This window comes from Acanthochromis polyacanthus, chromosome 20, assembly GCF_021347895.1.
Source record: "Acanthochromis polyacanthus isolate Apoly-LR-REF ecotype Palm Island chromosome 20, KAUST_Apoly_ChrSc, whole genome shotgun sequence".
Taxonomy (NCBI): domain Eukaryota; kingdom Metazoa; phylum Chordata; class Actinopteri; family Pomacentridae; genus Acanthochromis; species Acanthochromis polyacanthus.
The window spans coordinates 15901571-15916407 of record NC_067132.1 but is presented as its reverse complement, the minus strand read 5'-3'; the positions used below and the strand labels follow the sequence as shown (position 1 = coordinate 15916407).

Here is a 14837-nt window from a genome sequence, read left to right as displayed (position 1 = left end):
TTGGTGCATTCCTGTTCTTAGAGTTCCTGGGTTTGTTCTTCTCCTAGAACTACTTGTTTTTGTCACAATGTGCCAAACTCTCGGCAGTAATGTTACCCTGTTTACTCTTTAGCTTTCCTGCCTGAGTGTGTGTGTGTGTGTGTGTGTGTGTGTGTGTGTGTGTGGGGGGGGGGGGGGTGTCCTGATTCAGTTCCAAGATCTTCTTGAGTTAGTATTTCCTGTTTTGTAACTTTTGTATATCAAGTCTGTTGTGTCTCCGTTGCCTTGCTTCTGGGTCTCTGATTTACGGCATCCTACCACGCGGTGCTGTTACAGTTAACAACTATAGTGGGTTGACTAACTAAATACACCACTGTTTGTTCTTTATATAGTAGCCGGTCAGCTATATAACAAGCATCTGCTTTTGGCTTATGTTGTACGACAGCTGAATAAAGCATCTGACATTTTAGATGTCCACAGTCTCCCACTGCTTATTTATAAATAAACTCGCTCATGACTGCCTACCAATGTACAACTGTTATATCATTTGGCCACCCCAGTGAGGATTGGCTACACAGTGTCAACCTGGTTCATCTATGGATATTTAAGAAGCAAACATGCTTTCCACGGCTGTATACATGGCTTATTTCCCTGTCACCTCCTCTGTCCGTCAGCATATGTATTCTGCATGTGATTAGATTTATGTTTGATTCATTTCATCATTTATTCCCCATGGGAGCCTGCTGTTCTCTATCTGCGTTGCTCATATTCCTGTCTGTATGCTGAGTACACTTTACTGCTCACCTCATAGTCCAAATCAAGGTGGTCAAACTCTCCATTCGTCCTGAAGTGCTGAGTATGTCTGTCCAAGGTAAAGTTGACATTGCGACGGTAGCGTTCAATCACCACTGAGTGCCAGTGATTGTCATCCAAGAGGCTGCCGGTGGTCACAGAAGTGTGACCCAGGATAGAACCATACTGGTTACTGCCTGTAATAAAGATTGTGAAGATATGAGTTGCAAAAATGACCAGTAAACACAAATTTGACAGGTGATTTCTCTGACAGGGATTTGCCAAATTACAACATAAAACCAGAACATAATATAAAACGCATCTACATTTAAGATCCTGTCACTGGAAGGTCAGAATGAAGAGAAACTTTGCTTTGCATTTCTTTGTCACGCATCAGTTACCCACCCAGGTTTATCTGCAGCAGCAGCTTGGCCCTGCGAAGCTCCAAGGTGATGTAGTCTCCCTGCTGGCCCTCCCCATGGAGAATCACACCCTCACTTTCTGATGTCTTAAACCTCAGTGCGATCACATCCTTAATGATCTTCATCTTCTTCACCTGCACACATTTTAACGAACACCAAAAAACCCATAGGATTGTTTACACTGCAGGTGGCTCATCTTTAATTTAAAAAATGCCAGGAAAGAAAAACATCATTTTTTTACTTTATTTTGACTTTGACCTTGACTTTGCCAGACATCCTGGCTGCCTGTTTAAAATCTCTATCAAAGTACTTTGCAGACAACATTGATTTTTAGGATCAGCTTTTCATGAACTAGAATGATTGTGACAAAATTAGTATCTGAAGACAAGTAGGATGAAGGTTAACTTATTAACTCTTACCTGCTGCATATCTGTACATCTCACATCTTACTGTTTCCTGTTCACGTCAAACTTCATACTTTTATACCTCTTTAGAAATTTCAGAACACATTTACTGTTCCACATTGTTATATATTTCAAGCAATATTTGTTGTATTCTTTTAAAAATTGTTTTATAGTTGTACTCATTTTGAGATCACTGTCCAGACTATTCCATACGTTGACCCCACAAACTGATAAACATCTACTCTTCGTGGTTGTGCGAGCAAACAGCTTTTTAAGCTGAAAATTTCCTCTTAATTCATAATTTGCAAATTTACTTCTGAACAATTGTCGTATGTTATCGGAGGGAACTTGTTGCTTGCTTTGAATATTATTTCTGCAGCCCTAAATTTACCTAAAACAACATATTTCTAAGTATTTGCTTTGGAAAACAATATATTAGTTACATTACATCCCACATGTATACATCCCATATGTATTATCCTTATAGCTTTAATTGGATGTAATGTAGCATTAAAACTGTTGCCCCACACTTCTGCACAGTAGGTCAAGTATGGTAAAAACAGGGAGGACTATAATGTATATGAGGCTTTTAAATTTCAGGTGTGTCTTGTCCTAGTGAGACAGTTTCTAACAGCTTTGCTCTTACATATTTTATATGAAATTTCCAACAAAGTTTATTTTCTAGTACCACACCTAGAAATTGATTTAAAAATACTCTTTAGATATTAGAGTTCCTGATCTCTATCTGAATTACAGTGTATTTTATGACTGTCAAACAGCATAAACTAATATTTGTTTTATTTTTATTTTTTAACATTCTATGCAGAGGTTTAGTCAAAATACCACATGTTAATAATACAGAACCACTCATTACCTTAAAACGATATGAGATCACTCCCTGTCCATCAAAGTTGATGACATCCGCCCCTAAAAGAGACAAGAAAATAACAACGGTAAGAGACAGAGTAAAGGCATGTTAAAAAGAGATTGGTGTAAATTAAACAAACTATGATAACAGATTTAGTTTGATTCCAAAATGAATTAAGACCATAAGCGCTTAACAATCCCATGGTAGCAACAGCAACACAACAAAGTTTAGTCAGGTGGGCTATTAACAGGCAAACATTTAACACCCTGTTAGAATTAAATATGTTCTTGCAACATAATTGCTGCCTTCAATATCACCATGCGAACGTGTGGGAGGATTGTGCATTAAAAATGTCACCCAGTACGCCTTTGCCACAGGAGACATTTTGACACGTCACAGTAGGAAACACAGGTGTAAATAATACAATTATTGATGGTTGAATTTAATTTAGCTGCCTCAGTCTGTACATGTTGGCTCGCTGACACACTGTCATGGCTTATTGGTACTCCTGAATAGAATAGATCTGGTGTTAATGTGATTAGCCACCTGTGCTGTTCCTACCATAACAAGTCAAAATGTCAAATAAAGTTTAATTGCTTGAGTATTTGCCGTGCCATGACAAGTGCAAAATAGACTCTGGTGTAAAATGACGCTGCATTAAAAGCACTGTTACTACCGTTACTATTTAATGTGAGATTTGTTCACAGAAAAATAAATGTTCATCGGTTAAAAGACATAGTTATTTTTATCATTGAAAAAAGCATTTAAAAGCCAAGGTCTCATCTACAATGGTACCTTGAGAAAGTATAAAAATGTCAAATCAACATTTAATATACACATTGCAGATAAAATAGTAGAAACATCAAGAACACCATTACGAAAATGCAGAATATTCATTAAGTAAAGCACTGTATAACAGAATCTTAAACTTTTTTGTTGTTAAAGTGTCCCTAATCTAAGAAATCCTGTAGCCAATTTCACCTATGAGGAGCATAGAAGGTAAAGTCAGTTTGTTTTCCTATTCCGTATTCAAGAATAGGACCTCCAAGGACATCCGATCTTGTAAGCAGGTAAGGTAGCCCATATTTCAAAGTTTCACAAGTGATGTTACACAACATGGCAGTTCATTTAGAATGGCTTTGTAAATAAAAGACGTACAACATTGTTCCCTTCGAGTGGTGAGTCATGGCCACCCTGCCTGCTCATACAAAATGTAATGATGGGCTTTGAAACTGTCACCTGTAATAAATCTAAGAGGACTGTTATGCACAGCATCAAGGGGCTTAAGGGTATGGGTGGTCTCATGCATGTAAATTATATCTGCATAGTCACTCACTGATTAAAACGCTTCAAAAAAATCTGCAACCTAAAATGACTAAAAGAGAGGCCCCATTTATTTCTAAGGAAAAAAAAGTTAGTATATCAGTATGAGTCATAGAGTAGGTACTTTAAAAAAAAAAATGTAATTGCACTAATTTTGAAACTTAGAGGGTTTTTTTCGGAATCTGGTGAAGCACATTTAATTAGTAGTATCAAGATTTGATAAAAGCTTGAGGCTAATCAAGGCCTTTTAAATGGCCAAAAGGCCTGACTTTAAATTAGTCAAAGCTTTGTCAGTAGAGAGTGCTGTTAAAAAAATAACTATGTCACAAGTATTACAATAAATAGAGCTGTTTCTAACCACTGATCCTGGGTCATTTATTTATATACAGTGAACTGAATGGGACCTCGTACTGAGCCCTGTGGCACCCCTTCGGCAAAAACCACATTGATGACTGAGATGAAAATGATAAAAACAGCTAAATGCATGTGTATCAAATAGCAGTTGATTTTAGTTCTACCTAAAAGACCCAACATGCCAAATGCTTTAGACAAAACAGTGAAGAAGGCATCACAACATTCCATGTTAAATTGTTAATGGATCATGTGTCAAAAGGTGTAAACTAATTTACACATGGCAACTTGTTTTATGTAAAATATTTTACAAATACTCAACGTGTGAAAATGCATATGTGACCATGCAAAAGGTATAAAATCTCCTTCAGAGATACATACTGTACATAAAGCCGTTTTTGTCTACCAAACCAGAACTGCAAACACGAGCGTGGGTGTGCTGACATGTTAAACAAAAGTATCTACAGGCACCGAATTCCTACATGTATGACACATTTTCCAGTGACTGAGCCCAAAAAGGAGACGAGCAACAGAGTGACAGAGACTTTCAGATCTTGAGAAGAAAAATAAAGTGTTGTGCTTGAGCGCTTGAAGCACCTCTTCAATCTTACTATCATCACGTCAGCGGTTTGAGTGGTTAGTGTAGCACACGTGTGTGAGTCTTTCTGTGTGGTGTGATTGGTTGGCGCAGCCAGAGAAGAGTGCACAGGATATGACTGGATAACAGAGACTGGAAAAGACGGGATCATCGCATATACAGACACACTCATGCACAGTCACGCTGTTTCTCAACCTGACGTGCTTACTTGCCTTCTCACATATATAAAATGTGCACACGAATATGCCAAGCGTGCCTTTGATGATCAACAACTGAGGTGGGGTAGAGAGAAATTACATCTGTTTCCTTTGTTCCAACTTCAGTGCTTCTGAAATGATCCCATGCTGCCTTACACTGGATAGAAATTCAAGTCTTTCAATGTCTTTTGCTGCTTCACTCTCTTGTTCTCTCACTAGTCTCTATACTTTCATCTTTCTCCATTATTCCCCTCTCTGCACCACTTCTTACTTCATATGCTGCTCTTCTTCAGTTTCCGTTCTTCGTTCGATTTGGTTTCTTTTTCAGTCATATTTATTGTGCAGACAGTGGTGGTATTTGACAGTTTTCCAATTGTTTTATAAGCTATTGCAGAGTTAAATGGGCAGAAAAGAGTTTTCAGCTTTGGTGAGTGCTTAATGTCAGGAAAGAGAATTTATCGAGAATTGGGGGGGCTTTTCTACAAACTACAGGGTGATGGAAACAAGGGAGAGCGGAGGAGGGATGGAGGTTGACCAGCTGTGATGCAGAATAACACGAGACAACTATAGGCCATCAAATAAATGATACTGGTAGTCCTTCTTTATCAGGGTCTGAAAATCTTAAATTTTTAGTTAGATTATCATTGCCATATCATAAATGGTGAGAAACTGAGGTGTTATGTGTATGCAGTTATAAAAATGTACTTTTTACACCGCCAAGCAACAAAGTAGAAATGACACAAGGACCACCTCATTAGATTTTGGCAGTGATGTGGCTTATATTCTGGAATCTGGACCCATGGATTTGTTAAAGACTTCTGTATCATTGTGAGATAGCAGCACAGCGTCACGGTAACTACGACAACAAGTGAACACTACGTCAGCTGCCTGCTGACGATCACATGATTCCAATCCAACTACAAATCAACCACTGCGGACCTATTGGGGCTTAACTGTTGGAAACTATACAACAACTGAGCAGCCTTGGCGGAGTGCTATGCTTTCTGAATGCTTTTCTTCTTATGGTTGTTCACAGTTAAAGTAATACAGAAAAAAATGTCAGTTTTGAACATGTGAAATGAAACTATATATTTAACACTTCAAATAGCAAAATATCAAATGTTTATACTCATTTTATGCGAACAAAATCAGTATAAACGCCGACGACCGCTCATGCAATTCATCCATCATCTATACACCGCTTAATCCTCACTAGGGTCGCTACATATACAGACAATCACACTTGCATTCACACTTATGGACAATTTAGAGTCACCAGTTAACCTGAGCATGTTTTTGGACGGCTAGACTGTAGTGTGGTGTGGTGGGTTAGCACTTTCACCTTGTAGTTAGAAGATCCCTGGTTCGCGTCCCAGCCTTCCAGGGATCTTTCTGCATGGAGTTTACATGTTCTCCCTGTGTATGCGTGGGTTTTCTCTGGATAACATGCTGAGGTTAATTGATTATTCTAAATTGTCCACAGGTGTGAGTGCGAGTGTGATTGCTTGTTTGTATGTGTAGCCCTGCGACAGCCTGGTGACCTGTCCTGCCTTTGCCCCAAGTCAGCTGGGATAGACTCCGATCTCTCGGCGACCCTAATGTTAAGCACTGTATAGATAATGGATGGATTGATGTTTTCAGACGGTGGGAGGAAGCAGGAGTACCTGGAGAAAACCCACGCATGCACAGAGAGAACATGCAAACTCCATGCTGAAAGATGCCGGAACGCAAACTGGGGATCCTACAGCTGTAAGGTGAAAGTGCTGACCATCATGGCACTGTGCAGCCTCCATGCGATTCATGTCTTTTAGATATCTTGCTTTCGATAATTGCCTATTTGTACAGCACAAGTCATGACAAGAAAAAACACTTTCATATTCTAGCAGTGTTATGCTTTATGTATCAGTGTAACATGTTGGTCATTATCAGCTCTCTGATCAACCAGTGGAACAGCACTGTATGCCACCTGCACTTTGATGAGTTAAGAACAAGGTGCATTAGTTATAAGGTTTAACTGTATCCATGGCAACAAGTGTCACTGGATAAGTACCAAATTAAGAGGCTGCGAGCACAAAAGCAGGTCACCCACAGTTTGACCTACCTACACCAGGCACGCTTGCTGTTTTAATAATCGGAAACTGCTTTTTTTGTTTGTTTTTTTAATTGTTAGTTGAACATAATACACAGATTTGAGATGTTGCTTTATGTTGTGGTGAAAGATGCCATTCTTTTTGGTTGAGGTGATACATAATCCAATGATTTTTTTATGTAATTAAACCAATTTCAACTTGCAGCATTATGTTCTAATGCTGTATTTATGTGCTTTTTTCCCCTCATATTGAAAACCATAATAATGCTCTTTAGGCTGTGAATGTGTTTGGCCCTGGTCCTGCTCTAGAAATAGATGCTATCCCCAAACAAAATCTACATAAGTACATTTCTTAAAGTCGGCAGATGATGATAGTGATACATCATCCTGACAACAGATTTAGTCTGCTGGCATAAGTAGGCCACAGGTTGAAGTCAGCTGTGATACGCTTGCATCCTTTTGAAATTCTGTTTGAGTGAGAGTGATCGCATTTGTATAGAAAATTAAATTTGTACTCCGTTTCTGTCTCACTCCCCTTTCTCACACATACTGGCTCTACTATTTCCTGACTAATCTATGAAATAATTAAATTTTCTGTTGATCGTATGTTAATCAAAATGGAAATGAGCATGTAAATTCCACAGCACGGTAGATCACGACTCCTTTATAGCCTCTAGCTCTGGCACACACACACACACACACACACACACACACACACACACACACACACACACACACACACACACACACACACACACACACACACACACACACACACACACACACACACACACACGCTGCCTTTTATTGCACAGTCCTAGATGAGTCACAATATGGCATTGCATTTAATTATCATACATTTTCAAACCTAGAATTATCATCCACAACCAACATTTTTGGTGATTATGCCGGGAACATAACATCTATATTTATCTGCCTCCTTCTCCTCCTACTACTTCTCCATTGTGCTTTCTTCTTTCATCCTCTTTTCTTCGCCGTGGCCCAACATTGTACTCCTCCTCGCTTTCATCTTTGGGTTGGGGAGCGGGGAAACATTTACGAGGAGCGGAATCTAAGAGCACCGGAGAGTCGAGGAGTGAGGGATGGGTAGATGAACAGAGAAATGTACGAGTTCTCATTTTCTGACTGAATGCTGAAGAAAGGAGCAGTGACAGCGTAATCATGAGAAAGCACTGCAGGCTTCAAAACACAGCTGACAGACAACTCTGAAAGATGATGCACCTGACCAGGGGGAGTGTGTGAGTGTGTGTGTGTGTGTGTGTGTGTGTGTGTGTGTGTACGTGCAGGTGTCTACCTCTCTTTATCACTGATATCTGAGCATGTGTTTACCTGATTGTGTATTTATTAGGAGTCTCATCTAACAGATGTCAAGGCGTGGCGGACAAAATTCCTATCTGTCAGAAACACAAACTCTTTCAGCTTATTTGGACCCAGAAACAGATTTTATTTTTTCATGGCATTGTTGTTTTTGAAAAGCACTGTCTGTCTATCTGTCTAACTGTTGACGGACATAAATGCATTTAAATATAACAGTTTTATTTCATAGAGAAAAAGCACATTCGTATCTGGGAGGCTACAATAATCCCAGCTTAGTTCTGTAGCTTCATTTTTTTTGCCCTGATTTTGCCAAACTATGGTGTTATTCTGCTGCTGTGCACAAAGGGGGGATTTTGGAGTGCAGTTTTTGTTTTAGGCATCTACATTATGTAGTACAAGGCTGTCTGCAAGGGAATATTTAAGGGAGAGGGAATTTAGATTCACACATTATAAAAATACAATTGTTGTTTTGAAAATCAAGTGTTCTTGTTTTGCTTCTAGTCAAGCATGCATACAGTCATTTAGCATGCTAAAACCTCTATTGCATCATGCAAAATAGGCTTGGACAGCAACACTTTCAGATTGCACAACACATACAGGTAGATATTGAAATTACAGGCTGCAGAGACTTTCACAATCTATTCATACCTGACACCCTGCTTGAAGACTACAGTGACCGACAGATCAGTGTCAGTGTTAAACAGTCAGCTTGGATCAAGTCCAATTTGTCAACTTTTTCTGCTGTCTACAGTAAAATGGTAACCACTTCTAAAAGTACTTTGCGGTTATAGACTGAATGTCAGGTATGCTACTCAGAGGTGCCAAATTTTATTTACAACTCACAAAAGCTCTGGCGCTGGTTGACAGCCAGCTCCATGTTGTGCAAGCTATTGATTGTTCCTACGCCTTGAAAGTTGAGAACTATAACTTGTTGACTGTTATATGAATAACGTGCTTTGTGCTGTTTTTGGAAATGTAGAGGCAAATGTTTCCTCATAAATTATGAAATGATCCGAGCAGGCCCCGTCGGTTGCTGCTTCCCTGAAGCTCTGAAGTTTTTTGGAAGTCTGCAAAAATACCTCCACCTACTTTATTGTGTTATGGAAAAGCAAAGCACAACTGGTTTCATTATTCTGAACCTGCAAGACACTGTTTAAAGCTGAAGTGGCTTAAAGGTCAGTAAATGGAATTCAATAAATGCATCTTTAAAGTCCCTCTGCGGTAATTGATCACTGGTCATTACCCCTAAATACAAACCTGTGTACTAAAGCTATCAAATTAGAAGTTTTTTTCCAATGAAAACAATCCCATTGTGCCTTAAAATGGTTTAGACATAGTCCTCTAGAAAATGCTAATACCGGTATATGGCATCGGTTTCTTGGGTTTGTTATGAATGAGACTATGGAAATCTAAATCAGTGTTTTTGAAACTGTCACTGGTGCACTACATTGGGTACACTGATTATTTTGCTCATGGTAATCATGATAGGGACATACTCACCAACAAACAGCAAATTAGATATTCAATAATAACACCATCCATCCATCCATTCTCTATACACCGCTTAATCCTCACTAGAGTCGCGGGGGGTGCTGGAGCCTATCTCAGCTAACTCGGGCGAAGGCAGGGGACACCCTGGACAGGTCGCCAGTCTGTCGCAGGGCTACATATACAGACAGTCACTTTCACATTCACACCTACGGGCAATTTAGAGTCATCAATTAAGCTCAGCATATTTTTGGACTGTGGGAGGAAGCCGGAGTACCCGGAGAAAACCCACACATGCACAGGGAGAACATGCAAACTCCATGCAGAAAGATCCCAGGCCCACCCCAGGATTTGAACCGGGGATCTTCTTGCTGCAAGGCGAAAGTGCTAACCACTACCCCACTGTGCAGCCCATAATAACACCAATCAATTAAAATCAATGCAATTAGAGGACATGGAGAGTTTGAGTGATTCAAATTTTAAAAAAGCACAGCAACAACAAACACTAGGTGGCTTCATGTAAGCAGAAGAGCTGTGACATGTATCAGAAGTCAGTCATTTAATAGATCGAGTTTGTACTGTGGTAGTAAATATATAGACTGAGAGGGTGAGTGGAATAAACTTAAAGGTTTCTCCACGGCTGTTCTCTTATTGGTCTTTGCGGCTGTGTGTGTTATGTGTATGTGTAGCACATCTTGTCATCCTTATCATTACTGCCTTGCTTTTCTTTTGACATGGGGAGGAAATGAAACAAGGGAAATATAATCAAAGGGCTGAGGACTGACTGGAATACAATACATGCCCTTGTATTCACACGCAGAAGCACTCACGCTCACAAACATATCCACACACAGCGTAATCGCATCTCCAGAATGAAAGATGTACGTGTGTCACTTAGAACGGTAATTTATGCAGAGCCTTAATTGAAAATTGTTATCAAAATCAATTTGGCAGCTTTTAATAGGATGAGCGCAAAGAGGCTGCAAGAGAGTCAGTTCCCTGGATGATGCATTTGTTAGAAAGCGAGAGACAGGGAGTGTGTGAGAGTGTTTGTGTATCTGTATATGTCTCTCAGACTGCAACTGTGCTCTGAATATTATGTCTGAATGTGTCCAGAGAGGGTTTCACACTGGGTGTGCATTTGATTCCTATATAGAGTTAGCTCATAATAAAGAAAGCCCCATTGTGATTTGATTGGAGCTGACAAAGTCTCATTAGGCTCTCCCCATGGATCCATAATTATAAATCTTAATAATATTTGTTGAACTGTGAATACGTTCAACGTGTATGTGAGCGGGTCTATGGGGTTTCTACATGTACAGGTACCTAGGATTACTAAAGTAAAAGAGAGAATATATCTGGTTCTTCTACACCTCATTTTTTGTGTGTGATCTAATATTATTGACTCCTGCTTGGAAAAGTGACAAGGAAACGATTAATATGCAAATGACAGCTCCATCTTTTGTTATTGCTCTGTTGGATCATGTGCAGAGACTGCAGGTGTTGCAGGTGTGAAGGTATCTGTTTGTAAAAGCGAAATATGAAAGAGACAAAAGAGAAGTTGCAGCTGTGCTTACAGACACTGCATGTGTGTGTGTGTTTGTATTTCCACTTACAGTAGGAGCAGCCGTAGACTTCTATGCGCAGACCAATTCGTCCCTCCTCGCTCCAGTCTAGCGGGATGAGCCTGAGGAAGCGAGCCACAATTCCCTGCTGTAGCTCGTGGCGAACCGCGCTCTCCGAGTTGGAGTTCCCAGAGAAAGCCTACGAACACAAACAGTCACGCGCAGACACACACACACACACAAACACGCAAAATGAAATTAAATACATCAAAGCCACAAGCCTGCAGTCAAACAAGCAGCTCCAGGACGTAGAACAAGAATATTTGTTCCACTCACCACATCCTGCCCTGAAGGTGCACACTTACAAAACATACAAAATAATTATGAGTCTACATATCTAATACGCCCTCCATAAGACAGACTAACTGCGGGGGATTCCAAGAGGAAATTGCATATTGTATTCAACTCAAACAAGTGCATGTAAGAAACTCCTTGTCAGTTTATATTTAGGCTGATTTCTGGGTCCCCAAAGATGAACCTGTAAGTGATGAGGTTTACAGTTCCTTGCCTTATTAGCCGCACTGTGCGCGAACAGCTGGCACGCTGTCTGAAATCCCAGCCTCTGAACAACAACACACTGTCTATAAACCAGTGTTCGAATTACAGAGGAGGGCCCCCAAAAGAGACCTGAGCCTTTTAGAAGCAACAGAGATTTATTTTTTGGGGGGGAGTAGATCTCGTAAACAGACAAACCATCAACATTTCTAATGGTGCAACAAATCTGAATTAAAACCCTTATGCTTTTTCTATGGTCATCTGTGATTTTAAATGTCCGTGCACAGCTCTGCCGTGACCACTGCAGCTGACTTCAACTGCTGTAACTGACTGGGGCATGTGTGAGTGTTTTCTATTTGTTGCCGTTTGGCAGGATGAGCTGCTGTCATTTTTTTTTTTTTGCATAATTATTGTGCATAGGTTTTGGTGTCACATCTCAATGACAGGCTGCTGGAGTACACCTCCTGACAGTGCATTCATTTTTGATTTGAAAATGACTTTGTTTTGATTTTTGCACTGTGATTGTTACAGAGGGGCTGCTGAAAGTGTGAATGAGGTCTTCCAACACTTACTAGAAAAGGTTTTTTTACTGTTTACATGGTGGGAAACAAGATATAGAAGACATCTGCTTCACAGAATAGTATAGAAACCTACAAACAAAACTCTCAGAAGAGACTCTGGTTAACATAGGCTCCTGTTTCGCCTCCTTTTCTTCTGGTTTGCTTTCTTCTCTCCTCAGCTCCTCCAGCTCAGTGTCTCTTCCTTCACTTGACCTGAGACATGATGGGGAGAACCTCTAACCGCCCACTAATCCACTTCACCACAGTCCCTGAACTATTTTCACTTTTCTGCCTTTCTCCTCCTCCTCTGAAATAAACAAACGCCACAGCCTTCTGTCATGTGCTTTTCTTCTACACACATATGTGCAACAAAAGCCACTGGGGAGAAGCAGGTAACTAGAAGAGAGCAAGACACAAGACAGCCATGTGTTATTCCAGATAAGACACAGAGTGGGCCGGGCAGAGGATGAGTGAGGGGGGAAAAAACACTCTGCGAGGAGAGTCTGCTTTGAGCCGACTCCTCGGTGACCCAAGTATGTACCCCTGAAGATATGCTATCTGCAAAGGGGGAGATGGTCAAGAGTTCACACTAAGCTCAGAGCCACTGAACCTCCACTGCAGCGAGGGAGTGGACACAAGGTGAACAGTATTTCTGTCTCCTCTGGGCCTTTCTCTCACTTTCATTTTTAATCTTTATTTATCCAGGAAAGGTTAACCGACAGCACAAACAGTTTTTTCCTTCTCTTTTTTTACGAGTGCCCTGCTTCAGATTCACAGCACTCCACATGACTCATAAGGGAGCCCTTCTTACAGTCCTAACTGCAGTCTCTATGCTCAGCGGGTGCACGGCTGCTGACTTGCTCAAGGGCAGCTTTGGTGTTTCTGAGAAAAGGTTGCAACATTCACTCAGCACTGTATGTATGTCACCAAGCATAAAAGAAAAGCTACATTAATAGTTAATACTGGATTCTTGATGGCCATGTAACCGTGAAAGCTACTCAGCGTGGAGAAACTAAGTTCTTATTCACTACTTTCTAGATGGCTGGATGGTTAGTTTCTGTTCCTGAGCAGATGGTTTTGTGGGAATTTAGACTTTTCCTATCTAGCTCAAGTCACAAATACTTTTCTTCAGTTGTATTCAATGTGCATATTAAAACTGCAATAATCCTCTACATTAACACCACCTGCCTAATGTTGTGTAGATCCCCCTGTGCGGCCTTAAACAGCTCTGACCCATCGGGCCATGGACACAGGACCTCTTGGGGTGTCCTGTGGCGTCTGGCACATGGGCAGCAGGTCCCTTGGGTCCTGTCGGTTGCAGGGTTGGGCCTCTGTGGGTTGAGCTTGTTCTGGTAATTGCTCAGACGCTCCACTGGATTGGGATCTGGGGATTTGAAGACCAAGTCAAAGCCTAGGGCTCTTTATTCCTCTTCATTCGTTCCTTGAGCCCCTTCTTAACAGTTTATGACGAGGATAACGATGGAGAGTTTAATCATTATCTTACGGTGCGCTGTATCTGCATGAATGTTTAAATAGGTTGTAGGTGTCAAAGTAACATCCAAGCGAATGCCAGCACCCAAGTTTTCCCAGAAGGCATAGCACTGAATCAAGATGATCAGTGTTACTTACTTCATCTGTTGAGGCTAAATGATGTGCATCAAACATTTAATTCACATCCACTGAAGTCCAAAACATGTTTTTTCTATAAGACTAAAGTATTTCATCTAAAAGGCTTTAAGGAACAGTTGGACAACTTTTAAGACTTTCTGCTATTTTTGTTATAAGCGAAAGAATCCATGAGCTGATCTGGAATAAAATCACAGTTTCTCATACCATTTTTTTTTCTCTCAACTGCAATGCCAAGACATCAAAAGAGCATCTAAAAGAAGAATCACCATTTAAAAATGCCCCCGAAAACGGAGATATTTCTACAGTCAGCGGGGTTAGCACTACCCTGCCGAGTTGTTTGTACATTTCTCAGCTTTTTCCTTTTCAACTCATCTCTCTCTTTTCTCTTCTCCTGACAAATCTTCTCAATCCTCCTTCTCATCCTGTGCCCTGTATTGTATGTTTGTCCTTCACTATTCTGCTTCCAAAACGTCTGTGGCCCTGGCTCAGGAATTGAAGCGCATGAAGCACGAATATATCAATTTGCATGCACACACACACAACCAGCGGCACACCACCTTGCCATTTAAGCCGTTCCGCAATGCTAAAACCTGCTATCACCTTTAAGCCCATTTCAGAGTTGGAAATAAAATAATAATAGAGAACAAAAATTTGAATATTGTATATCTTCACAGGATTC

At 40.5% G+C, this 14837-nt stretch overlaps 1 protein-coding gene across 1 annotated transcript in view; it reads right to left on the bottom strand.

The window, feature by feature from the left end:
* cntnap2a (contactin associated protein 2a) overlaps window positions 1–14837 on the bottom strand; it is a 372045-nt gene that overhangs the window by 172443 nt on the left and 184765 nt on the right. The window contains exons 4-7 of the mRNA XM_051940310.1: window positions 11466–11613; window positions 2472–2524; window positions 1177–1327; window positions 784–968 (exon numbers count right to left, since the gene is read on the bottom strand). Of these exons, the coding sequence (XP_051796270.1) occupies window positions 784–968; window positions 1177–1327; window positions 2472–2524; window positions 11466–11613 (537 nt within the window). The remainder of the gene's footprint in view (window positions 1–783; window positions 969–1176; window positions 1328–2471; window positions 2525–11465; window positions 11614–14837) is intronic.